Genomic DNA, 26,586 nt, shown 5'->3' with positions numbered 1-26,586 from the left:
CCAAATCATAACAGCAGAAAAAGTTTTGCAAGTTTTGAATGCAGGATTAGCATCTTTATCACTTAATACACTCAGACCAGTTGCTGTTGAAATTTGATTTTTATGGTGACGATACCGCTTTAAGGAGAAGCATTCTGCCAGTGCGTTTGGCTGCTAATATGTTGTGAGCCGACAGGCTATATCTCTATACTTGTTTTTAAAAGAATGTTATCTGTGCACCTTATCACTGTGAACACTTTTTAGCACTTTCCCTTGAAAAAGCTTCATTTAGAAGTGAAACATGTCGGGTTATATGGTGGGGGTTGTGTAATTTAACTTCTGTACCTTATTGTTGTAGGACTTGGGATGGCAACATAGCGATCTCCGTTATTTTCTGACAGATCAGTTCCAGCAATATTAGTAAAGTGTAGTAAGATTTTTTTCAGCCAAATTGTTTTTAAAGAAAACCTGAACTGAAAATAAAAGTCTAAATAAACATACACACATCATACTTACCTCCTGTGTAGTCTATTAATCAATCTCTTTCTCCTCTCCTGCGTCCTGTTTGGCCACTGTGATCAAGGGAATTCTCCGTCCTCCATTTTGTAAGTAGCCATTACCCATAACAGCTTCCTGGTCAGCACACTGTTAAACTGTAACATCGCTCACTTGAGCCATAGGGAAACATGGACACATCAGTTCTCCTCTCAGCTGTAACTGACAGCAACTGATATATAACTGACAGCAACTGATATATTTCAGTTCTGACAAAATGTTGTCAGAACTGGAAGGGATTATTGTCAGAAGAAAATGATGAGCTTGTGAGAGAAACTGATGGCGAGGTAACTATGTAATGTTCATTTGAAGTTACCTCGAGTGTTTATTTTAAAGAATTTTACTGAGTACAGGTTCTCTTTAAGGAACAAACCATTAAACGTTAAGTTTTATATTTTAGTGATTCAGTGAGGGTCATACCTGATATTTAACTCTTTCAGGCAGAGAAAGAAAACATGGAACACAGCATAGTTATTTGTGTGCTAGGCACTGTACATACACATGTCTATCTCATCATGTCACATCGGGTATCCAAGGCCTCTTTTTCACGGACTGTTGAGCTGTGTGCTCAGCAAGCAGTTTCCAGGCAACAGTGAGCAGTTTTCACAGACTGTTAAAAGTCAATACCTCTCAAACTCTCACTACTGCTTGCTGCTGCCTGGCAACTGCTTGTTGCTAGAGATGTCTCGAACCTCCGATTTTCGGTTCGCGAACCTCGACCACGAACGTCCGCAGAAGTTCGGTTTGCGCGAATCGCAATAGACTTCAATGGGGATACGAACTTTGAAAACTAGAAACATTTATGCTGGTCACAAAAGTGATGGAAAAGATGTTTCAAGGGGACTAACACCTGGAGGGGGGCATGGCGGAGTGGCATACACGCCAAAAGTCACGGGGAAAAATCTGGATTTGAAGCAAGGCAGCGTTTTAAGGGCAGAAATCAGATTGCATGCTAAATTGGAGGCCTAAAGTGCTTTAAAACATCTTGCATGTGTATACATCATTCAGGGAGTGTAATTAGAGCACTGATTCACACTGACACACCAAACTCACTGTGTAACGCACCGCAAACAGCTGTTTGTGTAGTGACGGCCGTGCTGAAGTGGTGCGCACCATGGCGAGAGTGCAGGCCATGGCGGTTTTCAAGCCCATATGCTTGCTGGGCTTTGGTAGCTCAATGATAGAACAACAGTGACTGTCCAACTGATCGAATTTGGTCTGTCCACAATGAAGCAACGACCTTATTATCTTGGGTGTGCCCCCCCCCAACACTCATATAGCCATTGGTCATTGCTTCATTATGATACGCAAGCCCCTTCACCGCGGCAAGGTAACGATCACGAAGGGTATTGACACATGTACATGCCATTAGTTTTGCTGTTGCAGCTGCAGTGCAGCCAGAAAAAATTAGGCAGGCATGTACACGTACTAGAAAAATTATTATAGTAGCCGCTGCTAGCAGCGGCCTTAAAAATTCAGGAATCCGCCTGTTGGTGGCGGCAGTCAAGCGGCCTACGGGCAGAGATGCTGTGTGGGGAGTGACTTAGTCTTGGGGCAGGCAGTCACACGGCGTACAGGCAGAGATGCTGTGTGTGGGGACTGACTTAGTCTTCGGGCGGGCAGTAGCCCTCCGGGATCCATGCCTCATTCATTTTGATAAAGGTGAGGTACTGAACACTTTTGTGACTTAGGCAACTTCTCTTCTCAGTGACAATGCCTCCTGCTGCACTGAAGGTCCTTTCTGACAGGACGCTTGAGGCAGGGCAAGACAGAAGTTGGTTGGCAAATTGTGACAGCTCTGGCCACAGAACAAACCTGCACACCCTGTAGTCTAGGGGTTCATCGCTGCTCACAGTGTCTACATCCACACTTAAGGCCAGGTAGTCTGACTCGGCTACCTGCCGGTCCAGGCTTTGGTGGAGGATGGATCCGGAAGCGCTAAGGCGAGGCGTTGGACTAAAGAATGTCCGCATGTCCGACATCACCATGAGATCGCTGGAGCGTCCTTTCCTTGCCTGCGTGGACATGGGAGAAGATTTACTGGCAGTGCTACCTTTATTGCGTTGTGCTATGACATCAGAGGATCTGTAACATCAAAACATCCCCTGGGGGGGTACTCTCCTCGGGTGGGGGAAGCCTCCGGATCCTAATGAGGCTTCCCACACCGTCCTGAGGGGTCTCGTTGCAGCCCTCCGTGAAAGATGACGTCAATATTTACCTTCCCGGCTCCTGCGCAGGCGCTCTGACGGCTGTCGGCTCCGAAGTAGACGGAAATACCCGATCGCCGTCGAGTCTGCTCTACTGCGCAGGCGCAAGTTTCCGTCGCCTGCGCAGTAGAGCGGACCCGACTGAGATCGGGTATTTCCGTGTAGTTCGGAGCCGAAAGCAGCCACAGCGCCCCCGCTGGAGCCAGCAAAGGTAAATATTGAACTGACAGTCGGGTCTGTCGCCGGCTGTTCGGAGGGCTGCAGCGAGACCCCCATGGGACAGAGGACGGCGTGGGAAGCCTCATTAGAATCCGGAGGCTTCCCCCACCCGAGGTGAGTACCCCCCAGGGGATGTTTTTGATGTTACAGAGTCTCTTTAAACGCATTGTAAAGCATAGTTGCCAGCTTGTTCTGCAAGTGCTGCATCCTTTCTGCCTTCATGCGCTTTGGAAACATCTCCGCCACTTTGTGCCTATACCGAGGGTCTAGTAGCGTGGTCACCCAGTACAGCTCATTCCCCTTGATTTTTTTTTATACGGGGGTCCCTCAACAGGCTGGACAGCATGAAAGATGCCATCTGCACAAATTTGGACCCAGACGTACTATCCATCTCCTCTTGCTCTTCCTCAGTGACGTCAGGTAAGTTCTCCTCCTCCCCCAGCCACGAACAATACCACGGGAACGTTGAGCAGCACAAGCCCCCTGCGACGCCTGCTGCGGTTGTTCTTCTGCCGCCGCCTCCTCCTCCAAAAAACACCTTCCTCATCATCCGAGTCTGACTCCTCTTCCCCACACGACTCCTCCTCCTCCCCCCTGTGCTGCCGCAAGTGTTGAGGAAACATCTTGTTCTGATTAGAATTGATCCCACAACTCTTCCTCCTGTTCCTGTTGACGCTCCTCCACAGCTTGATCCACCACTCTACGCACAACACAATCCAGGAAGAAGGTGTACGGGATCAAGTCGCTGATGGCGCCTTCACTGTGACTCACCAGGTTGGTCACCTCCTCAAACAGCCACATGTGCCTGCAGGCATTTCGCATGAGTGTCCAGTTCTTGGGCCAGAACATCCCCATCTCCCCAGAGTGTGTCCTTCTACTGTAATTGTAGATATTGGGTGACGGCTTTCTCCTGTTGTAGCAGGCGGTCGAACTACTACAGCAGCTGACGTTGAAGGTCATGTTGGCTGGCTGTACATAGGTGGCAATACATGGCGCCGGACACTGCCACCAGCTGTTTCTGAGGACGAGCTCCCCCTGCTTCTTTCAGGAACTCGTCTCCTACTCCTCTCTGACTCCCCCTGAACTGTCCCCTTGGTCATCTTGTCTCTTAGGATCCCACGTGACATCCACATCATCGTCATCATCATAGTCATCCTGCCCAGCTTTGCTTGCCCCAGACACCTCATAAACTGCACCAACAGCAGGTACTTTATCATCCTCCTCCACACACGTTACGTCCATAGTGTCGCCTAACTCAGACAGGTGAGGTGGTGTAACTTGCTTAGCGCCTTTATCTTGTTGTAACAGTAGCGGCTGTGAATCAGTGATTTCCCCACCAAATAACTCCTGCGAAGTGTCAAATGGAACGGATGTGGTGCTAGTAGTAGCGCTGGTGGCTGCGGAAGATGAGGTCTTCTGTGTTAGTCAACCACGTCCTGACAATCTTGGAAGTTGACGGGACGTGCCTTCTTCTGAGCATTGTACTTTGGTCCAGGGCCGCACAAAATTACATCAACACGACCTCAAACAGACCTGCTGGGTGGCCTGCCTCTGGGTCTTCCCCTGCCTCTACCTGTTTTGTCCATATCGGGGGAAGGGAATGAAGTGAAAGGTGTGCACTGACTTTACTAATACAATGTGCAGTCACACAGGTGCAGTTAACAGGTATGCACGGAGTGGTATATCACACTGCGTGCGCTTACGTAGGTAGGTGGGTGCACTGAACAACAGGTAGGTATATGCAGTGATGGGTATTACAAATGTGCACCTGTCACACACACGTACCGTGAACAAGTGCAATGACTGGTGGTATTGACAATGCGTGCGCTCACGTAGGTACGTAGGTAGGTGCACTGAACAGTGAACAGGTGCAGTGATTGGGATGGGATTACAAATGTTCAGCTGCCTGTCACACACACAGGTAGTCACTGAATGTTCTGGGCCCTGATTGATGTATACACATTTAAGATGTTTTAAAGCACTTTAGGCCTGCAATTTAGCATTCAATGTGATTTCGGCCCTTAAAACGCTTTGTGTCCAATCTAGATTGTTCCCCGGGACTTTTGGCATGTATCCCACTCCGCCATGCCCCCCCTCCAGGTGTTAGATCCCTTGAAACATCTTTTCCATCACTTTTGTGGCCAGCATACATTTTTCTAGTTTTCCAAGTTCGCCTCCCCATTGAAGTCTATTTCGGTTTGCAAAAGTTTGCGCGAACCGAACTTTTGCAGGAGGATCGCGAACCGAAAATCGGAGGTTTGGGCCATCTCTACTCAGCAAGCAGTTACCAGGCAGCAGCTAGCAGTTGTGAGAGTTTAATCCAAATCAAGTTGCGCATCTAAATCGTCCTTACAGCACACAGTATGAAGATCTCCCTATGAAAGATAAAATGCACACATAGTGCCCAGCACTGCTTTTAAAACCAACTTCTGACACCTCGTGCTGCACTCCTGGGGGATGTGCCACCACCTGGGTAATACAACGGGTAGACCCCCCTCTGTGAGCTCACTCACCGACTCCAAACTTGCACCTTGCGTATCACAGATAAATCTGTAAACTTCAGGCGGTATCGTTAAGTAATAAATCCAGCTTTATTAAAAACGAGCATCCAATGACTTAGACTTAGACAATGTGTTAGACTGCCTTTTTTTGAATTACTTTAGGTTACCTTAAAAGGACACTGAGCAACCGTGACTTTTTCTTTTTTTTACAATGAACCCCCCTGTAAGGGCTCGTTCACACTGCAGGCGTTTTTTGCTTTTTTTCCCCCTGCGTGTCTTTTTAAAAGCCTGCCGAGCATGTGGACAATGAATGTCTATGAGAAGTTTCATATCAGCGCAGGTTGTGCGCTGTGCGGCTAGCAAATCGGTGCGTGTACCATTTTCGGGGCGATTCCGCCTCAATGGAAGGTATAGGAAAAATGCAAAATGCTCACAACATTGCTTTATTCTACGATTGCGTTCACATTTTTCACAATAAATACATTGTATTTATTATTTTCCGGGTCAAAGAGTTCACTTCCTGACTTGCGTCAGGGAGTGAATAAAAAAAAAAGCGCTCGGGAAAAACGCTTAGAAAACCGCTTAGCACAAAAACGAATCGCCCACCCAAGCATCAGGAATCACAAAAAAAATATGCATCAAAAACCGCCCAACGCTAACGTCCACGTGAACGGAACACAATATGAACAAGGCCTAAGGGAGGTTTGTAAAAAACAGTATGCTGGTAGGGGGAGCGCCATTGTGCTACTCATGTATGGCTGTCCCGCTGAAAAGCGCCATCACCAACCTGCACTTTAAAGAACCTCCTGTGAGCACGCTCTCTGCCACAAGGTTTGCTGGAAGATGCATCCCACCGACACGTTTCTCGGACATACGGCCTCCGTTTCATCAGGTCATGTTGTTGATCTGATGAAATGGAGGACATACCTCAGAGAAACACGTTGTCTATTTGCCCAATAATCCAAATCATTTAGCCTTTCACACTTCCTCATCCATTATCTGCAGTCACCTCTCCTGCATACAGCTTATGGTGGCGCCTGATACGCACACCACTCTCCCGTCTTCCATCAGGGGAGAGCTGGTGGCATCACTGTGGGGCAAGAACCACCGCTTCCTTACATCTCACGGAACATCCGGATAGTTCCCCTGGATTCCAAGGCTGACTGCGTCCCCTGGAGGAGTCAACCCTGCTGCCTTCCTGAGATCACTAAACACTAGGGAACTGTATAGAGGAGGGTGAAGGCCTCTAGACACCAGGGAACTGTATAGGGAAGGGAGGACCACTAGACACAGGGAACCGTATAGGGAAGGGAGGACCACTAGATACCAAGGAACTGTATAGGGGTTGGGTGTCCATTAGACACCTGGGAACTTTATAAAGGAGGACGGTGGCCAGTAGACATGGAGGTTGTCCTGCGACTAGGTCCCAGTGTACAATTTCGAACCACTTTGTATTTAAGTTTGACACTTTTGCTCCAGAGCATGCTGTTGCTTCTCACATGTAGCTATTCTGTAACTAAATAAACAGGCTGCTAATTAGTTATTTACTTAGCTAGTTACTGTACATGTGAGAAGCAATGAAAGCTCTGGAGTGTGTGAGCTGCTGAGGAGGACAAAGACAGAAGGCTGTTAGCAGAAAACAGCTAGCCATCGCAGCTCAGGGACAGCCGATTTACTGATGCAGATCAGCTGTGTAGAAGAATTGGTGTTAGAAGGTATTTTTTTTTTTTGTTAACAGAAGCTCTATGGTGAAATGTACGTTGTCCATATTAAAGTAAACCTGGCGTGAGGCAGGAAAGAAAATGTATATTAATGGTGTGTACACACTCGAAAGATAAATGATAGATATCAGACCAATTTTACCCCCTTCCATGTAGTATGAGAGCCATACTCTAAACAGTCTTTTCTATGGAGCTGAACTCCCCCATCAGATAAAACTCTTTGCAAGATGCTGCACACAAACATGCTGCACACATTCAAAAGATCTGTAGCTGCAAAAGATCAGTTCCTGCAAAATGGATTCATGGTCTATAATAATCTGCAGATCTCATACACACCTTGTTTAACAGACTTCATCTGCATATCTGACAATCATCTGCAGATCTAAAAATCCATCCTGGTGGATCTGATCTGCAGATGAATGTCTGTTAAACAAGGTGTGTATGAGGAACTGCAGATATCATAGACTATGAATGCATTTTGCAGGAACGGATCTTTGGCAGGAACAGATCTTTTGAATGTGTACAGCATCTTTGTGTCCAGCATCTTACAAAGAGTTTTTATCTGATGGGGAGTTCATCTCCATAGAATAGACTGTTAGAGTATGCTCTCATACTACATGGAAGGGGGTAAAATTGGTCTAAGATCTTTCATGTGTGTACACACCATTACCAGGGGCTTCCTACAGCCCCATGCGGCCTGATTGTTCCCTTGATGTCCTGCGCCTTCTCTCCAGTTGCCCACAATTAGCTCCGGTAAGTCAGCCGGTCTGGGGCCAACTGTACATGCGCAGAGTGGCCCTCACGCACCCCATCGCTGGGAGCGTCCTGTGCAGAATGCTTCCAGCCACGGAAGCGCGATGGTGGAGTTTGCACGGCCAGTCTGATGACTTACCGGGTCTGATTGTGGATGAGGACGTCAAGGGAGAAATCAGGCCGGAGGGGGCTGGAGGAAGGCCCAGGTATGTATACATTTTCTCTCTTGCCCCATCTCAGGTACACTTTAAATAACTGATGGTGGGGATAATGGAACAGCATCATTTTCGCCATCCTGCCCCTTTATTGGAAAATAGAAAAACATAACACACCACATGGATTTAAAAAAAAAAAAAAAAAAGAACAAAAAAACCCTTTATTATTCTAAATTAACCAGAAACACTTAACTCTGATTAGCCCACAGCAATAGCCTGTTAACCAAGAGGTTTCCTGCAGTGACATCATCAAGATGGCCATTAGGCCACATACAGACATCAGACCATAGTCTTTGGAAAATGAAAGACCAATCTTACCACCCTTCCTGTAGTATAAGAGCCATACTCTACACAGTCTTTTCTATGGAGCTGAACTCCACATCAGAAAAAAATCATTGCAAGATGCTGCACACACAGATGCTGTACAGACACAAAAGATCAGTATCTGCAAAAGATCTGTTCCTGCCAAAAATCCATTCCTGCAAATTGCAATGATAGTCTATGAGATCTGCAGATCATCATACACACATGATTTAACTGACATTCATCTGCAGATCAGATCCACCAGGATGGATTTTCAGATCTGCAGATGAATGTCAGTTAAATCATGTGTGTATGATGATCTGCAGATCTCATAGACTATCATTGCAATTTGCAGGAATGGATTTTTGGCAGGAACAGATCTTTTGCAGATACTGATCTTTTGTGTCTGTACAGCATCTGTGTGTGCAGCATCTTGCAATGATTTTTTTCTGATGTGGAGTTCAGCTCCATAGAAAAGACTGTGTAGAGTATGGCTCTTATACTACAGGAAGGGTGGTAAGATTGGTCTGTGATCTTTCATTTTCCAAAGACTATGGTCTGATGTCTGTATGTGGCCTAAGAGATCCTTGGCAGCAAGGCTAGGTTTAGGAAACCTAAAAATGCCCATTTATTGGCAAGCAGCAGTGCAACTACAGAGGAGAATAGGTGGGGTACAGCTTTCTCCTACCTAAGGCCCGGTTCACATTAGCGGTTGTTTGCCAAACGGACCGGACCGTATGGTTCTGATCCGGATCCGATCCGGACAGGTTGCATCAGGTGGCAATCAGGATGCGATCCGGATCAGTTTGGCAAAATATACGTAAAAAAAAAAAAAATGTTGGGGTCTGGGAGGTCAGCAGAAGGGGGACCTGTGGAATCAGTACTGTGTGATACAATATAACTATGGCTTGATGGATATCATTTTAAAGCTCTCTTTCTCCTCTTTCTGACGACACCTAAATCGTTGCCCTACGCCTTTTAGTTTTCTCTATTTTTGCGATCGAAATCGCGGCAATTTCAATCGCGAAAATAGCGAAAACTAAAAGGCGTAGGGTGGCGGTTTATATATCATTGGAAAGAGGAGAAAGAGAGCTTTAAAATGATGTGCATCTTTCCATAGTTTCTGCACTGCTCGGAGTCCCTTTAACCATTTCAGCCCGCTGGGATTTTTAACCTTATGCATCAGAGCAATTTTCACCTCCCATTAATTCGCTTATAACTTTATCACTACTTATCACAATTTATTGGTCTATATCTTGTTTTTTCTGCCACTAATTAGGCTTGCTTTGGGTGGTACATTTTGCTAAGATTTATTTTTTTATAAATGCATTTTAACAGGATTAATAAGAAAAAAAAATGGGAAAAAATTAATTACTCAGTTTTCATCCATTATAGCTTTAAAATAATCTACGCTACCATAATTAAAAATAAAACCTATGTATTTTATTTGCCCGTTTGTCTCGGTTATGACACCATTTAAATTTTGTCCCTATCACAATGTATGGCGCCAATATTTTATTTGGAAATAAAGGTGCATTTTTTCCGTTTTGCGTCCATCACTATTTACAAGCTTATAATTTAAAAAATGTTTGTAGTATACCCCCTTCAAATGCATATTTAAAAAGTTCAGACCCTTAGGTAACTATTTGTCTTTTTTTTTTTAAATTGTAATTTTTTTTCCATTAAAAATTTTTACTTGGGTAATATTTTGGAGTGGGAAATAAACAGTTAATTTTGAATGTTATTATATGTGTAAATTGTAATGTAAAAAATATGTAGATGTAGTTTTATTATTTGGCCACAAGATGGCCACCTTCAATTTTTTCCCCCCCTTGTGCTTCTCGCTAAGCGGAAGCACAAGTGGGATGCGGAAATTTTTATGGGCAGAAAGACTGAAGCCTCTTGTAAGAGCGCTTCGGTTTTTTGAGCTTCACATCCGGGCGACAGAAACAGTTAAGTTGCAGTACGACTTTTTTGGGGCGTTGCGTCGTATTTTGTGTTGCAACTTTAACGTCACATCAAACCACAACGTCCTACTGTGAAAGAGGCCTTAAAGTAATGTAAAGGCAAAATATATCAGATACTTACCTATGGACAGGGAAGGCTCTGAAACCTATAGAGCCTTTCCTGCCCTCTCTTGCACCCCTCCAGTGCCATCACCCGTTTAATTTGCCACCTTGGGAGGCTTTGCAAGCACTTGTGTATTCGAACGAGAAGGCTCACTGACGTGTATTCAACCATTGGTCAAGTATAGACAACGGGGGTGACAGTGCTGGAAAGAGGGGAGCAAGAGAAGACAGGGAAGACTCTATAGGATCCAGAGCTTTCCCTATCCATAGGTACATGAGTTTCTTTTTTTTATAATGCCTTTACATTTACTTTAAACACCATACATTTACTTTAAACACCATACTTATAGAGTAGAATGCTTTTATAGTAAAATCCAAGGTACCAGGAAAAGTAGTTTACTATATCAGAAGTGTACTAAATCAGAATTGGTCATACATTGTACACACACATTTGCTGGGACCCGTGGAATGAGTTTACTATATCCAGAGGTTTACTATATGAGAGTTTACTATAACGAGATTCTACTGTATATGGTAAATGATAGATCCTAGTGGGTTTTTTAGTGAATGATAGATCCTAGTGGGTTTGGTGAAGTCACTTACCTCTGTGACTACGTTAAAGTAGTGGTTACAGGAAGGAGAAGCCGAATTGCTGTTGACCAGGGTAAGAGAGTCCGTGCAGGAAGACACTGGGAATCACCACTGGAATGATGTACGGGCCTGAGGAGCGCGGTTTGTGGTGGAGGCTTGAGATGCCGAGACCAGACCTGGACACTGCTATATGCTGTCGAACTCTGCATGGGGAGGAAGGAGACCCGTTTGTTCACCAGCAGGCCCTCTACTGTGCCACCTAACCTGCCCCTACAACGTACTGTGCTACCCTCACCATGACATGCCAGCTACCTTTCCATTCTGAGACACCTAGAGTAGGGTAGCTGGCATGTTGCACTTAGGGTAACACAGTACAATGTATAGGGAAGATAGGTGGCATGTCATAGGTAGGGTAGGGAGAGATTTTCTGGTGCCCCCCTTTGTTCTCTCTGGTGGTGTAGTAGTGCCCCTTTACTCTCCCTCATGGTCTAGTAGTGCACCTTTCATCACTCTTCCTAGTAGTCTAGTGGTTCCCTTTTGCCCTCCCTGGAGGTCTATTGGTCCCCCTCTTTGACCCCCCCCCCACCCTTGAATAGCTTTCCTTGGCGGGCTAGGGGTCTTCACCCCCACCCCTCCATAGCTTTACCTGGTGGACTCACGGTCCTCATTCCCCCCCCCACCACTTTCCCTGGTAGGCTTAGAGTCCTCACCTCCCCCACCATAACTTTTCCTGGTGGGTTAGTGGCCCTCAGCTCAACCAAAAGCTTTCCCCGGTGTGCTTGGAGTCCTCACCTCCCTTCCCACCATGCTGTTCCAAGTGGTGCACACCTCCCCTCACCAAATAGTTTCCCTGGTGGGCTGGTGGTGCATAACCTCTCCTTGATGTCTAGGGGTCCTGAACTCTGCCCCCCCATATAGCTTTTGCCAGTGGGAAGGTGATCCTCACAGTCAACCCTCCCTCCTACAACTTTCTCTTGGTGAGCTAGTGGTCCTCAATCTACACCATACCTTTCCCTGGTAGTCCTCACCTCCCTACATACCTTTACATGGTTGACTAGTGTCCACATAGCTTTCCCTGGTGGGTTAGTGGCCCTCACCTCCATGAGCTCTCCCTACATAACTTACCCTGGTGTTCTATGGGTCCTCACCTAACTCCCTCACCCCATAACTTTCCTGGTGTACCAGGGGTCCACACTCACTCCCCCATAACTTTCCCTGGTGTACTATGGGTCCACACTGACTCCCCGCCGGCTTTCCCTGGCGGGCTATGGGTCGACACTGACTCCCCCGCCAGCTTTCCCTGGCGGGCTATGGGTCCACACTCACTCCCCCGCCAGCTTTCCCTGGCGGGCTATTGGTCCACACTCACTCCCCCGCCAGCTTTCTCTGGCGGGCTATTGGTCCACACTCACTCCCCCGCCAGCTTTCCCTGGCGGGCTATTGGTCCACACTCACTCCCCCGCCAGCTTTCCCTGGCGGGCTATTGGTCCACACTCACTCCCCCGCCAGCTTTCCCTGGCGGGCTATTGGTCCACACTCACTCCCCCGCCAGCTTTCCCTGGCGGGCTATTGGCCCACACTCACTCCCCCGCCGGCTTTCCCTGGCGGGCTATTGGTCCACACTCACTCCCCCGCCGGCTTTCCCTGGCGGGCTATTGGTCCACACTCACTCCACCGCCAGCTTTCCCTGGCGGGCTATGGGACCACACTCACTCCCCCGCCAGCTTTCCCTGGCGGGCTATGGGTCCACACTCACTCCCCCGCCAGCTTTCCCTGGCGGGCGATTTGTCCACACTCACTCCCCCGCCAGCTTTCCCTAGCGGGCTATGGGCCCACACTCACTCCCCCACCAGCTTTCCCTGGTGGGATATGGGTCCTTTCCTTCTCCCCCTCCATAGCTAAGCTTGGTGGGCTAGGGGTCTCCAACTAACTCACTCTCTCCCGAGGTTTTCCTGGTGGGCTGGTATACCTCTCCTCCCCAGCTTTCCCTGGTGTGCAAACGGGTCTCCCTCCTCCACATGCACAGAGCGATGTAAGCATCTTACCGATCCCGGCAGCGGAACTTTCCACCGCAAGCTGCAGTCTCTTCCTTCCTATTACCAGCACGTCGCTCCAGTGGTGACCCGCAGCGCCTGCTGCCTCATGATCAGACACAATACACCTGCACAGACCCTCCTCTGGCCAGCCCAGCAATCAATCGGCTGCTCTTTCCCACGACGGCCGCGGCGACGTGATGACGTAACGTAGGTCACATGGGGTAGTGACGTGGGAGGGTCCTTTAGCCCTCTAGGATCTATCATCTGCCCGGTAGTGGGCTGGGGACAGTGGGGAGGAGGTGGGAGACAGCAGCATGGCGGGGTCTGCAAGTCGGACTGGGGATGTCATACACCTCAATGTTGGGGGGAAGAGGTATGTATGATAAATATGTGTGACCTGCAGATGCTTGTGATATGCGGACGCCCAGCAATATGGCTCATGGTTGGGAGGGAGAAGCAGGTCATAGGTGGACTTTAGGGTGGGGGAATCATAACCTGGGTGCCAGCTAGGGTGAATATTGGGAGCTCTGATGCAGGTAAACCAGCCTGAAAAATGACATTTCATGGGAAGCTTAGGAAGGGTGTGAGTTATTAGCCATGGTTGTCACTTTTATTTGTTATAGTGAACCTGAACTCTTGTGCAGGACAGGAGGAAAACAGAGCAATGATCCCTGTATGTGCTTAGAGTTTAGCTTGTCTAATTCCCCATCATTTGTGACTAATCAAAAGTGTAATTTGATCTCTTAGCTGTGTCAGCTGGCTGCCCCGGCAGAGAAGCTAATTTGTAAACACAGAATGTTAACCTTATGCCTGCTGTCATGAAAGCAGGAAGTAGGCAGACTGCAGATTTGTTGCAGGATTTGTATCAGCTGCAACAAAAATGTTTTTCTTTAAATGTTATGCTGTTGCTTATCTTGTATAGCAGAGAGAAAGTTCTGAGATCATGTCCGCTTTCATTGACAAACTGGAGAGAAATTAAAGGGATACTTAAAGTGACACTGAAACGGCAAAAAAATTATGATCTAATGAATTGTATTTGTAGTACGGATAATTAATAGAGCTTTAGTAGAAAAGGAAACAGTCTCATATTTTTATATATATATTATAACATTGCATCATTCTTTAATATTTGCAATCTACACGTTACACTCGGCATTCTAAATGATCTCACAGAGCAGGCTAGTGAACTTTTGAACTTTACTCTGCTGAAAAAACATAATGGCTATCATTCATAAAGGACCAGTCGGTAGTGCGGGAAAACACCGTTCTTCTCCGCAACCGGTACTTAAGACTTCTGGGTGGTCATTCATAAAGAAGTTGCCTGTTGCGGTAGAAGTGCGGAGGTTTTCTGGAGGAAGCTGGCGGTAGCGTGGCGGAAGACATGCGGAAAGATAAAAGCTGCCCGATTCCCTCCGTGCGCTCCTTTGTCTGATGCTGCTTGGGAGGTCCCTCCCATTCATTTACACGTATTCCGCCCGCCTATCGCTACTGTTGAGCAAGCGGTATTTTCCTTCTGCATACCGCTTGCTCTAATCTTTATGAATGGACGTGTTTGTAACTTTTTCTAGATAAATCTAGAAAAACTCCGCACAAGGCGGAAATGTATCGCTCTGTCAGCTTTTCATGCGGAAAGAGCCTTTATGAATGGGAATTTTGCAGAGTGTTCGGTAAAGTCACCGGTATTAAGCATTTCCGCATGCGGAAATGCTTTATGAATGATAGCCAATATAGTGACAGACACTTGAGCTAATAAGCTTCAGAAAACAGAGCTCTCTGGCTCTTTGAAAGTGGTGGAGCTCAGATAAGCTCTTTTGCATAGATAACAGTACTGGAAACAATATTAGACTCATATATCTGCTGCTAAAGTTTTATTTTAGATGTACTGCACTACAAATCATTATATCATATTATAATATTTTCACTTCAGATTCCCTTTAGGCTGGTTTCACAGTGGGACGTTACAGGCGCACGTTAGAGCAGCCTGTAATGCAGCCCAACTCACAGTAATGGAAAATCAATGGGCTGTTCACAGTGCCCACGTTGCGTTACTCAGTAACGCTGCTCCATAAAACAATGTACTGCATGCAGTACTTTATAAGCGGCAAAGCCGGGTTAGACTGCTTGCACATGCTCAGTAATGTTGGGGAGAAGCAGAGAGCGGCCAGGCACATGGCTAATTAATATTCACTGCACTCAGTGACGTGCAGTGTTTACTTCCTGGAGCGGCCGCTCTGTGCGGCGATTGGCCGGGCGGGACCACGTGATGCCGCATGCGTCTAAGAGTACGCATCACGGACGCCAGAGTGAGATGCACAACGCGGCTCACTCTGACGTCCACATCAGAGAGCACCAGGCGTTGCGTTAGGGGCACGTTATGCGACCTTAACGTCCCCTAAAATGCAACGTCCTGGTGTGAAACCAGCCTAAGTCATTTTAAAAAGGCAGTTATACTTACCTGGGGCTTCTATCAGCCCCCCTGCAGTCGCTTTGTGCCTGCGCCCGTACTCAATGATCCTCTGGTCCCCCGCTGCAGCTTAGGTTCACTTTCGGTGACTGAGCCTGTCACCAGCCACTGCTCCTGCGTGGCCCCGGTGTGGGCACAGGACAACTGCAGGGTCCGGTAGAAGCCCCAGATAAGTAAAACTGCCTTTTTTTTTTTTAATAGGACTTTCCTTTAACGTGTGCATAAGACAAATGTCAGACATGAGGCATTTCCAGTGTATTAAATTCAGTAAATAAATAAAATGATTGTTGAAATTAGGAGATATGTTGATTCCTTGTTTGTGGATGTGTTTTCAGGAATGAAGAATTCGTTTTTTAAACAGAGTGCCTGATCCGATCTTCTTCTTTTTTTTCTTTTTTTTTTCTCTCCATATTTTCTCCTAGATTATTTTTACATGTTATCAATAGAATGCCTTTTAACACTTGAGAACCGTGGGCTTACATGCAACCGTGGGGTCACTGCAGCGCTGCAGGGCCGTACAACTCAGCACACAAGTGATCCCCCCTCCTTTTCTGCCCACCAACAGAGTTTTCTGTTGGTGAGCTCTCTGATCCCTGCTGGGATGTTAATTTTTTTTCATATTTATTTGTTGTTGTTTTTTCATATAAATTGCACTTTTTTTTTTTAATATTAATTTAACCACTTAAGGGGACCAGTTTTTTTTTGTTAGATCTGTGCTCCGTGGGCTCTCCAGCCCGCAGCACAGATCGGGTAAAAGGCAGGGCGATCAGACTTCCCCCCCCCCCCCTTTTTTTCCCCACTAGGGGGATGTCCTGCTGGGGCGGTCTGATCGCCACCGCTCTGTGTGGCCGGGGGGCTCCTCAAAGCCCTCCCCCCCCACCCCCCTGCAGCGCTATTCCCCCCTCCCTCTACTGCATACTGTGGGCGGCACAGGACGGCGATCCGTCCTTCACCACCTCTGATAGTCTTCAGCCTATCAGATGCCGGCGATCCCCGGCCAATCTCCTTTACGGCGCAGCTGCGACAGCAGCGCCGTATGATGTAAACACAGGGGATTTCGCCTGCGAGCCGCGATCGGAGACTCGCATACTGTTCACGGAGACACCCTCCGTGAACTGACATGGGATGAGCCTGAATTAGGACTGTAAGGGCTCGTTCACACTAAGGGCGTTTTTGCCCTTTTTTCCAGCGCATGCGATTTTCAAAATCGCCCACAAAACACTTATGCAATGAATCTCTATGAGAAGGTTCATATCAGCACATTGCGTCCGCTTTGCAGTCCGCAAAGCGGTGCCTATACCATTTTTGGGGTGTTTTTGCTATATAGGAAGGTATAGAAAGAGCGATAAATGCTCACAAAACCGTTTATGTGCCGATTGCGTTCGCCTTTTTTAGAATAAATGCATTGTATTCTTTTCCAGGTCAAAGAGTTCACTTCCTGACTTGCATCAGGGAGTGAATGACAAAACCGCTCTGGTAAAGTGCTTAGAAAAGCACTGTTCCCAAAAATGCAGCACGCAGTGGAGCGTCGGGAGGGGAAAAAAACACTGCACAAAATCGTGAAACGTTTGCAATTACGATTTTAGATGTGAATTAGGCCTTAACTACCTGCGGACCGACGTAGTTGAAATCTACGGCGGGTAGGGGGCGCTGCGGTTCTGACCGGACGTAAACTCTACGTCCCATATACCCCCCTGCCCGTCCCCGTCGTGCTGTCCGCTCTGTCTCTGCCGCAATCGGCTGTCCTGCCGCCTCTATGACGGCAGAGCACTGTGAGCCGGGCAGGAGCCGTTTTCATTGGCTCTTGGCCCTGTCATTCATGTAAGCCTTTCCCATTGGCTTACATGGAGTGACAGGGTAAGGTGCCAATGAAAGCGGCTCCTGACCGGCGCACAGTGCTCTGCCGTCATACTGACGGCAGAGAGAGCAGCCTGCGGCGGGGACAGAGCGACGTGACCGGCGGGAGCGGCAGATTTTAGCGGCGATTCGTCAAGAAGCGGCGGTTTACTGTATCTGCACCCTCTGGTCCTTAAAGGGAACCTTCACTGTAAAAAATAAAATAAAAATGAGTTTTACTTACCTGAGGCATCTACCAGCCCCCTGCAGCCATCCTGTGCCCTCGCAGTCACTCGTGGCTCCTCTGGTCCCCTGCTGTCAGCTAGTTTCGTTGTTGCCGACTGGGAGTCGGCTGGCCGCCATGCGTATGTTTTTACGCATTCCTGCTAGTGCAGGAAGCTATTGCAGACATCAACAAGTAAATTTTTACGCGTTACGGTTGTAATGCGTACAATTTTAAGGGGGCAGAGGGTGCTGGTACTCAAGTGGTTAGGGAAGAATACTCCAGATGATGAATTAGAAATATCAGATATACTGTCTTGTATCTCTGGATCCAAGGGCTTTTCAGGATCTTTATTCCTGTTGTGTATACTGTAGTACAATATACTGCATGTAAAAGATAGCTTTATTAGTCTAGGCAGGCACACATTTAAAGCGATCCCAAGCTGAAGCTCGGGAGCAAATCGGATACTTATTTAAAGGGAACCTAAACTGAGAAGCATATGGATTTTTCCTTTTAAAATAATACCAGTTGCCTGACTCTTCTGCCGATCCTGTGTCTCTAATACTTTCAGCCACAGCCCCTGAACAAGCATGCAGATCAGGTGCTCTGACTGAAGTCAGACTGGATTAGCTGCATGCTTGTTTCAGGTGTGTGATTCGGCCTCTACTGCAGCTGAAGAGCTCAGCAGGGCTGTCAGGCAACTGGTATTGTTTAAAAGGAAACATCCATATCCCTCTCAGTTAAGGTTACCTTTAAGAGAGGGAAGCCTCAGGATCCTATTGAGGCTTCCCTCTCTAATCAGATGTCTCCCATCACTGAGCGCGGCTGTTTCGTGTCTTGCAGCGTGGCCATGCTGTAGACACGTGAGCACGGCCACACAAGCAGAGTAGCACGGACCCTGCAGCTCTGGCTTACTCCGCATGTGCAGGAGGTCTCGCACGGCCACGATACAGGAAGATGAGCTGCGCGGCCTGATGTGATTAGCAACAATCCTTTGTGGGGGGAGTTGGTTTGCGCTCAGCGTCGGGGGACATTAGAATAGAGAGGGAAGGGGCGGAGCTTGCCATGGCGGTGTAAGGACGCGTGTGAACAGAGCTCCTCACTCAAAGCACCGTAATCAGCCTTAAAAACAGCTTTTCTTTTTCCACTTCTATCACAAAAGTATGCCCGGAGACCCCAAGAAGAAACATACCACCTCTAAACCGCAGAAGAAGGGGAACTCGACCCAGCAAACTGTCACAAAGTTCCTGTGCACCAGATCAGCGACGGAACAGCTTAAGATGGCGGAGGCCGCGACACCACGAGGCGCCAAGTCTAAGGAAGATAGCAGTGAAGCGACTACCCGCTCCCTCAACGAAATATGGGACTTTCTCCATAGCCTTCCGAATAAGAATGACCTGGCAGAGCTAGCAGATAAAATCACCACTACCACGAGAGCAGACCTACAGGAGCTAAGTGCGGTAGTCACAGAAAACTCCGACCGCATCTCCAGAGTAGAGGCTACCATTGAAAATATGCAAACCGAGCTGGCGAAGCTAAAAGCGGACCATCAGAAACAACTAACACTGAACACTACCCTCAGAAATGGCATGGAGGACCTACAGAATCGCAGCCGTAGGAACAACATACGGATTAGAGGTTTACCCGAATCCGTATCTACCAAACAACTGCTACCTACGATTACAACTATCTTTAATGGCCTACTGAGAAATCCAGATGACACGGATATTGAAGTCGACAGGATCCACAGAGCACTACGCCCCATGCCGGCAGATAACGAACCGCCACGCGACGTGATATGCAGGATCCATTATTTTGCTCTTAAAGAAAACATCATGCAAGCGGTCAGACAGAGGGTCGAAATATCGCATGAAGGAGCGCAGCTCACCTTTTTTCAGGATTTGGCACCCAGCACGCTAGCACAACGTAGAGCCCTCCAACCACTGCTAAAATCGCTTCAAGAACAAGGCGCAAGCTACAGGTGGGGATTCCCATTTCAAGTACAGATCACAAGAAATGATAAGTCATACACCCTGCGCACACCAGCAGACTTGCCGGAACTATTCAAATCCCTGGACCTGTTAGTGGTTGAAGTGCCGGAATGGAACCCGGAGCAGATCTTCACAGGCCTACCACAACGACTCCGTCGTCAGAAACAACGGAACAACCCAGTTGGCTGACTGTAGATGACGACTCGCTCCCTGAGCTTCTACACCAGATAAGTGGGGATCATCTTTATGTGTCTTGGGGTACACGTGGGCGTGAGCTGTACTTTCCCTTCTTCCCAACTTACTTACGGAGATTTGTGACGCATCATCTGTATAAACACGGAAAATAGCGGGTAGAAAATAGGACATAACTATTCTTTCAGGACCATAAGCTAGTCGGTTTTGGAAGGGGGAACGTAGAATAGGTGGGGAGGGGGTTAGTTGGAAACGGTTCACTATCATTAATGAAGAGACATAAACGCTACCAAGAGGAGGTGCTTTATTCATATGGAGCACACAAAGGAGAAGCTTCCGCATAGAGGACTCATGTCGCTGCACTACATTAGGATATATTTTCCTAATACATGAGTCAAGAGCACATGGTACCCTGAACAGACCTCGGACGGCATATACTGGTCACACACTCAAACTCCCATAGGTTGCAGAAGATATATTGTGTTGGTGAACTAACCCCGCTAGGGGACGCCTTTACTTTTGCACTTCCCTGCTGAAATACCTCAGTTAAATAGAGGGTCGTAGAAATATGTTCTGCTAAATTTTTATTTTTTTTTAAATTGCATATCCGTATAAGAATACAATGTGAATGTGCCTAAACATGTGATGTGAGGGTTGTAGTTTACATGATAAGCTTGAAATGATATGTATATCTAGATTCTACTACTGCAATTAGCCCGAGGCTTAAAGATATATATATAACATCTACACTAGTTTAAGCTGATAAGATAACTTGATAATGACCCCCCTTAAAAGAACAGGAAGCTATATAAGAACACATATGGATACATGAGGGGCACAGATTATTACAACATAACGCAAGGGGTTAATAGCATCAAAGTTGTAGGATAGGTCAAATGTAGCTCAATAGCGTAAAAACAGAAGAAGACATACATATATGTGCCTAATCCATTAGTAAACACTGAAAGCTTCCATTACAATAATCAGTAGACTAGATATCAACTCCCCAGCACACCAATATATATCTTTTCTCCCCTCGATAAAGCTCACTCTAGACAACGCAGACTATGACAGGACACCCTATAGATACAGCCCCACGCTCATACCCCAAAAGATAAAACAGGCTCACTTAGAGATCGCGGGGGGCACCACCTCCTACTCTGGCCAAGTATACCAAGACATATGGTATAGCAATTAGATATAAGATTAAAAGTCGCACGGAACACAGAAGTGGACAAATTTACACTTAAGCTGATTTTCACAAAATATGTTCCTATTTCAGGAACATGTAAATTACATTCAGATAATTGTGAGTGAGGAGCTGTTCTCATGACAGAGACGGTCATGACTTCTTCTCTCCCAAATAGGGCAGCCGTTAAGGCTATTAATCACAAAGTGATGAAAACTTGTTTTATGTTATCATGGAAGTTTATTGTTTTTAGTTTGGTTATAGTTTCTGGGTCTACTAGAGTTCACACATCAAAAATTAGACGATACATACCAACATGACACAATTAAAAATAGTGTCGATTAACGCCAAAGGGCTAAACATACCAGAAAAACGTACAGCATTGCTACACGACATGTGGATCCAGAAAGCCAACATTATACTGGTTCAAGAGACGCACTTTAAAGGAGATCTTACCCCACGGATTACAAACAAGCACTACCAGACAGTACACACTAGCAACTCCCCACTTTCTAAATCTAAGGGGGTAGCAATTATATTAGATAAACGCTTGCCAATTATTAATGTGGAGACTTTGACAGATGACCAGGGTAGATACATATTGCTAAAAGGGACAATCAATGAACATAAACATACAATCTGCTCGGTTTATGCCCCCAACTTAAATCAAGTGCCCTTTATATTAGAATTCCTAGAAGCCCTGGACTCCTTCAGAGAAGGGAGTGTGATCATAGGCGGTGATCTCAACATTGCACTAAACCCAAGTTTAGATACTTCCCATGGGAAATCCTCCATCTCATTCCATAAAATTAATAGAATCAGGAGGGCATTACAGGACAGACAACTTGTGGACACGTGGAGAATGTTGAATCCCCAGTCGAGGGACTACACCTTTTACTCCTCACTTCATACAATATACACGAGAATTGATTATATTCTAGTATCTCACAATTTAATGTCTGACACATTAAAGGCAGATATTGGTGTGATATCATATTCTGATCATGCCCCGGTATCTATTGAGCTATGTGGTGGACATGGCAGGGGGAAACCATTTGACTGGAGATTCAACACCTCTATGCTTGCAGATAGGGAAACGGCTGATTCAATCGAGAAAGAACTACAAACTTATTTTCAGCTCAATGCCACCGATGAAGTGCCTTGCTCGACGGTCTGGGAAGCACATAAGTGTGTTATAAGGGGGTACCTGATCCAACTGGGCTCAAAGCTTAAAAAACAGCGTGAAAAAGAACTACTTGACCTGACCAATGTGATACAGACCCTTGAGCAAAGACATAAAAGATCGCTAAGGCCACAAGACCTAACGCAACTGACAGAGGCTAGAGAAGCAGTTAAAAGAATCATGAGAGCAAAAACACTGAGAACAGCACATAGATGCCAGAATGCGTTCTATTTGAACGGAAATAAACCGGGGAAACTCCTGGCCCGAGCACTCAGAATTCAACAACAAAGAAACTATATCCCACAGATCATAGATGCTAAATCGAAAAAACACATTCGCAATGAGTCAATTGCACACACATTTAGGGAATTCTACTATAATCTTTATAATCTGCTGGGGGAGTCTGGAGGGGGTAGAGAGAGACATATCAAAAATAAGATGAAACAATACCTAATAGAATCCAAAATGCCCTCATTGACACAAGATATGGCAAAAATAATGGAGGAAGAAATTACTGAGGACGAAATAGCACAAGTTATATCCTCTATCAAATCAGGAAAGGCACCGGGACCGGATGGTCTGCCTATAGAATATTATAAACACTTCAGATCTACCCTAATCACTCATCTGTGTAAAGCTTTTAACTCCATAGCGGACCCGGACAGTGCTGAAACGATCCCCCCACAGGACTTACAATCACATATCTCAGTTATCCACAAATCAGGTAAGGACCCAACATCGTGCCCAAGTTATAGGCCAATTTCTCTATTGAACTTGGACCTAAAGATTTTTTCAAAAATACTGGCCAACAGACTTGCTGAACATATGGGTTACTTAGTGCAATGGGACCAGGTGGGATTCATACCGGGAAGAGAGGGAAGAGACAACACGCTTAAAACACTAAATGTGATACAGTCTGCCCGGTCGAGGGCAATTCCGCTCATGCTACTTTCCACTGATGCGGAGAAGGCCTTCGACCGGGTAGACTGGATGTGGATGTCAGAGGTAATGAAACATATAGGCCTGGGAAATAGAATGCTAAGCTGCATAAACGCATTATACTCTAAACCCTCTGCACGCATTAAAGTTAACGGCACCTTATCAAATTCCTTCCCAATTACTAATGGGACACGACAAGGGTGCCCATTCTCCCCATTAATGTTTGCCCTTTCCTTGGAACCCCTCTTATGCCATATTAGGGATAACGTAGACATCCAGGGACTCCCGATTGGAGAGCGACACACCAAGATAGCGGCTTATGCCGATGATTTACTATTTTATATAGCTAATCCAGTCATCTCTCTCCCTAATCTGATCTCTGAGTTCCGCAAATTTGGCGAACTTTCCCTATTTAAAGTTAATATGGACAAATGCGAGGCCCTTAATGTCACACTTTCACCAGATTTAGAGAAATCACTAAAGTTAAATTTCCCGTTTAAATGGGGCGATCGTTTCATCACATATCTGGGGGTCAAAATTACCCCAAATGTTAAAGATATTTTTGCCGCCAATTACCCCCAAATGTTAGACGCCCTATCATTAGACCTTAGAAAGTGGGACAAGCCACAGTTTTCCTGGCTTGGACGTATATCAATCATAAAAATGAATGTCATGCCGCGACTCCTCTACCTGTTCCAGACTCTCCCGATACAGATCTCCAACGCATTTTTACAGAAAACCCAGATGGTGTTTAACCACTATATCTGGAAAGGAAAACCGCCTAGGATTAAACGTCAGATTTTATTCCGGTCTAAACAAACAGGAGGATTAGCAGTTCCAGAGGTGAGAAAATACTACTATGCTGCAGTCCTGACGAGACTTATAGATTGGCACAGACATGGAAATAGTAAGCAATGGGTAGGGATCGAACAAATACTTACAAAACATCCGTTGACACATCTGCCCTGGTCATCTATACAGAGTAAGAGAGAATGGACAATCTCTGATTTGGTACATAACACGTTAAGGGTGATGTCTAAAATACGCCACATGCCTGATATGTCCCCATGGCCTACCCCTTTGACACCTCTGTGGGATAACCCAGAATTTGCCCCGGGATGTACAAATGGTTATTTAAGACAATGGAAGCTGAACGGACCAACTACAACAAAAGACCTCTGTAATAACAGAGAGTGGATACCATTGGAGGAATTAAAACGCAGGCATAACAACACTGGTCTAGACTGGTGGGGACTCACCCAGATCAGACACTTTCTACAATCTATGGGCATACAGCCTTCACTTGTCAGAGAAAGCACTGAATTTGAGAAACTATGTCAGACTACCGAGCCTCTACGTAAGACTCTATCTATAATTTATGCCTTATTATTAGACCAAGACATGGATAATGTCCCATATTTTACAATTTGGGAAAACGAACTAGGTGTTTCTTTTAGCAGAAAACAAAAAACATCCATGTGTATATACGCACACAAAACATCTATAGCTTCCCGTATTCAAGAAATCAACTACAAAGTACTAACAAGATGGTATTATACACCACTTAAATTAGCAAAAATATATCCAGATAGAAACCCACACTGCTGGAGATGTGAGCAAGATCAAGGCTCCATGACACACATATTCTGGACGTGCCCACTAATAACGCCCTTCTGGCACAAAATAGAAAAGATCCTTAAAGAAATGACCAATAGGGAAACTCCTTTCTCCCCCCAATTCTACTTACTATACTGCAATGACTGGAGCATGAAGTCTTTCGGGGGCTCGGTGGTCAGACATATCTTAAACACTGCAAAGGTGATATTGGTTAGAGCCTGGGGTACTAAGAAAATACCTACATTAGCAGAGGTAGTAAAAGAAATGGATCTCACATATGACTTAGAAAGCACAGTCTTTGCTATGCAAGGCAGATCAGAAAAATTCTCTGATATATGGAGGATTTGGTCAGTATACAGATATTCAGATGAGTTCAAACAAGCACTAGAAAATGAATAGAGTACTAATTGGCCCAGATGGCTATATGTCGACCAACAAATGTACCATCTTACTAATGTTGACAATATAGTCTATTGCAAACTCTGAGACCCATAGTTCGGAATTTGTTTATGGTTACTTTTCATTGTTTCAAAAAACAAAAAACTTCGTTGACACCCCGTATGTATAACAATTGATGCAAGAACATGTCTTACCGTATACTTGTTTATATGATTTGATGTAACAACTCTTTCCTGATGCACTGTTCATGTATTTATATATCTGTCAACAATAATAAAGATTTTGAAAAAAAAAGAATAGAGAGGGAAGCCTCAATAGGATCCTGAGGCTTTCCTCTCTTTAGGTAAGTATCTGATTTTGTATCCGAGCTTCAGCTTGGGGACACTTTAAGGTCTGGTTTTGCACATGGAACGATGTGATTTTCGCGCTCACTTGTGAATAATTCGCGATTACGCACAAAAACGTGCTAAAAAATGCTAGTGCGGTCGTGCTATGCGTTATCACGGTTTAGTGAATCAAGCCCATGGTGCAATTGTCCTGTTGCAGGGGAGCCAACTGCGGAACAATCACACCTCACCATTTCATGTTTAAATCGCCCTGCAGCAGAGTACGCCGACAGGGTGATTGCGTAGCTCCACCCCTGCTTAGTGATGTGCTCCCTGCTAGACAGGAAGTACAAAACTGAATTTGGAATGATCGCCGCAAGCACTCTGCACCGCTACCGCAACAATCTAAATGGCATTTTTGAAGCTGGTTTTACACATGGTGCGGTGTGATCATCCTGCAGGGGAGCCCAGGGCAGGGCAATCGCATCACACCGCTTTCCTGTGCACATTATCCTGTGGCAGAGTGTGTCAATAAGGTGATTTGAGTAGCACCCCTCCCCCCCTTCATTCGTGTTGTGCTTCTTGCAGGACAGATACGTCACTGAATTTTGAGCAGTCAATGCATGCGTGCCGCACTGCTACTTAACAATTTAACCTCCTTCGCGGTAATCACGAGTTCAGCTCGGGGTTACCGTTCCTGCCATGTTTTTTTTTCCAACCTGTGCTGACGTATCTGTCCTGCAGGGAGCACGACACTAATGAAGGGGGGGAGGGGATGCTACTCAAATCACTCTATTGCCACATTCTGCCACAGGAACTCGTGGTAGCTGCCGGGAGGTCTATGCAGAGCAATGCACGCAGCTGGCTTTTTAACTCACCTCCTGGGGGATCCCGACGTCGGCCACCATTTTTTTTCCTCTCCTCCAAGGCTCTGCTTCCCTCTGGTGAGATCGCCATCTGTCGTCATGTCTCTAGTGTCAGCCGGCAATCTCACTATAGTGTTACAGCGCCACCTGGAGGATGGAGGGAAAACTACAGCGCTGGATCCCAGGGAGTTGAGTGAGTGCTGAGCTGCTCC

The 26,586-nt window shown here is 46.2% G+C and overlaps 1 protein-coding gene across 1 annotated transcript in view; it reads left to right on the top strand.

The window, feature by feature from the left end:
• The first annotated feature begins 13,397 nt into the window (after positions 1–13,397).
• Positions 13,398–26,586, top strand: part of SHKBP1 (SH3KBP1 binding protein 1) — a 49,025-nt gene continuing 35,836 nt past the window's right edge. The window contains exon 1 of the mRNA XM_068249499.1: positions 13,398–13,522. Coding sequence (XP_068105600.1) covers positions 13,464–13,522 — 59 coding nt within the window. The 5' untranslated portion in view covers positions 13,398–13,463. The remainder of the gene's footprint in view (positions 13,523–26,586) is intronic.

Source organism: Hyperolius riggenbachi, chromosome 8 (assembly GCF_040937935.1).
Source record: "Hyperolius riggenbachi isolate aHypRig1 chromosome 8, aHypRig1.pri, whole genome shotgun sequence".
NCBI lineage: Eukaryota > Metazoa > Chordata > Amphibia > Anura > Hyperoliidae > Hyperolius > Hyperolius riggenbachi.
The sequence above is the reverse complement of the archived record's forward strand: the minus strand, read 5'-3'. Positions and strand labels throughout refer to the sequence as shown.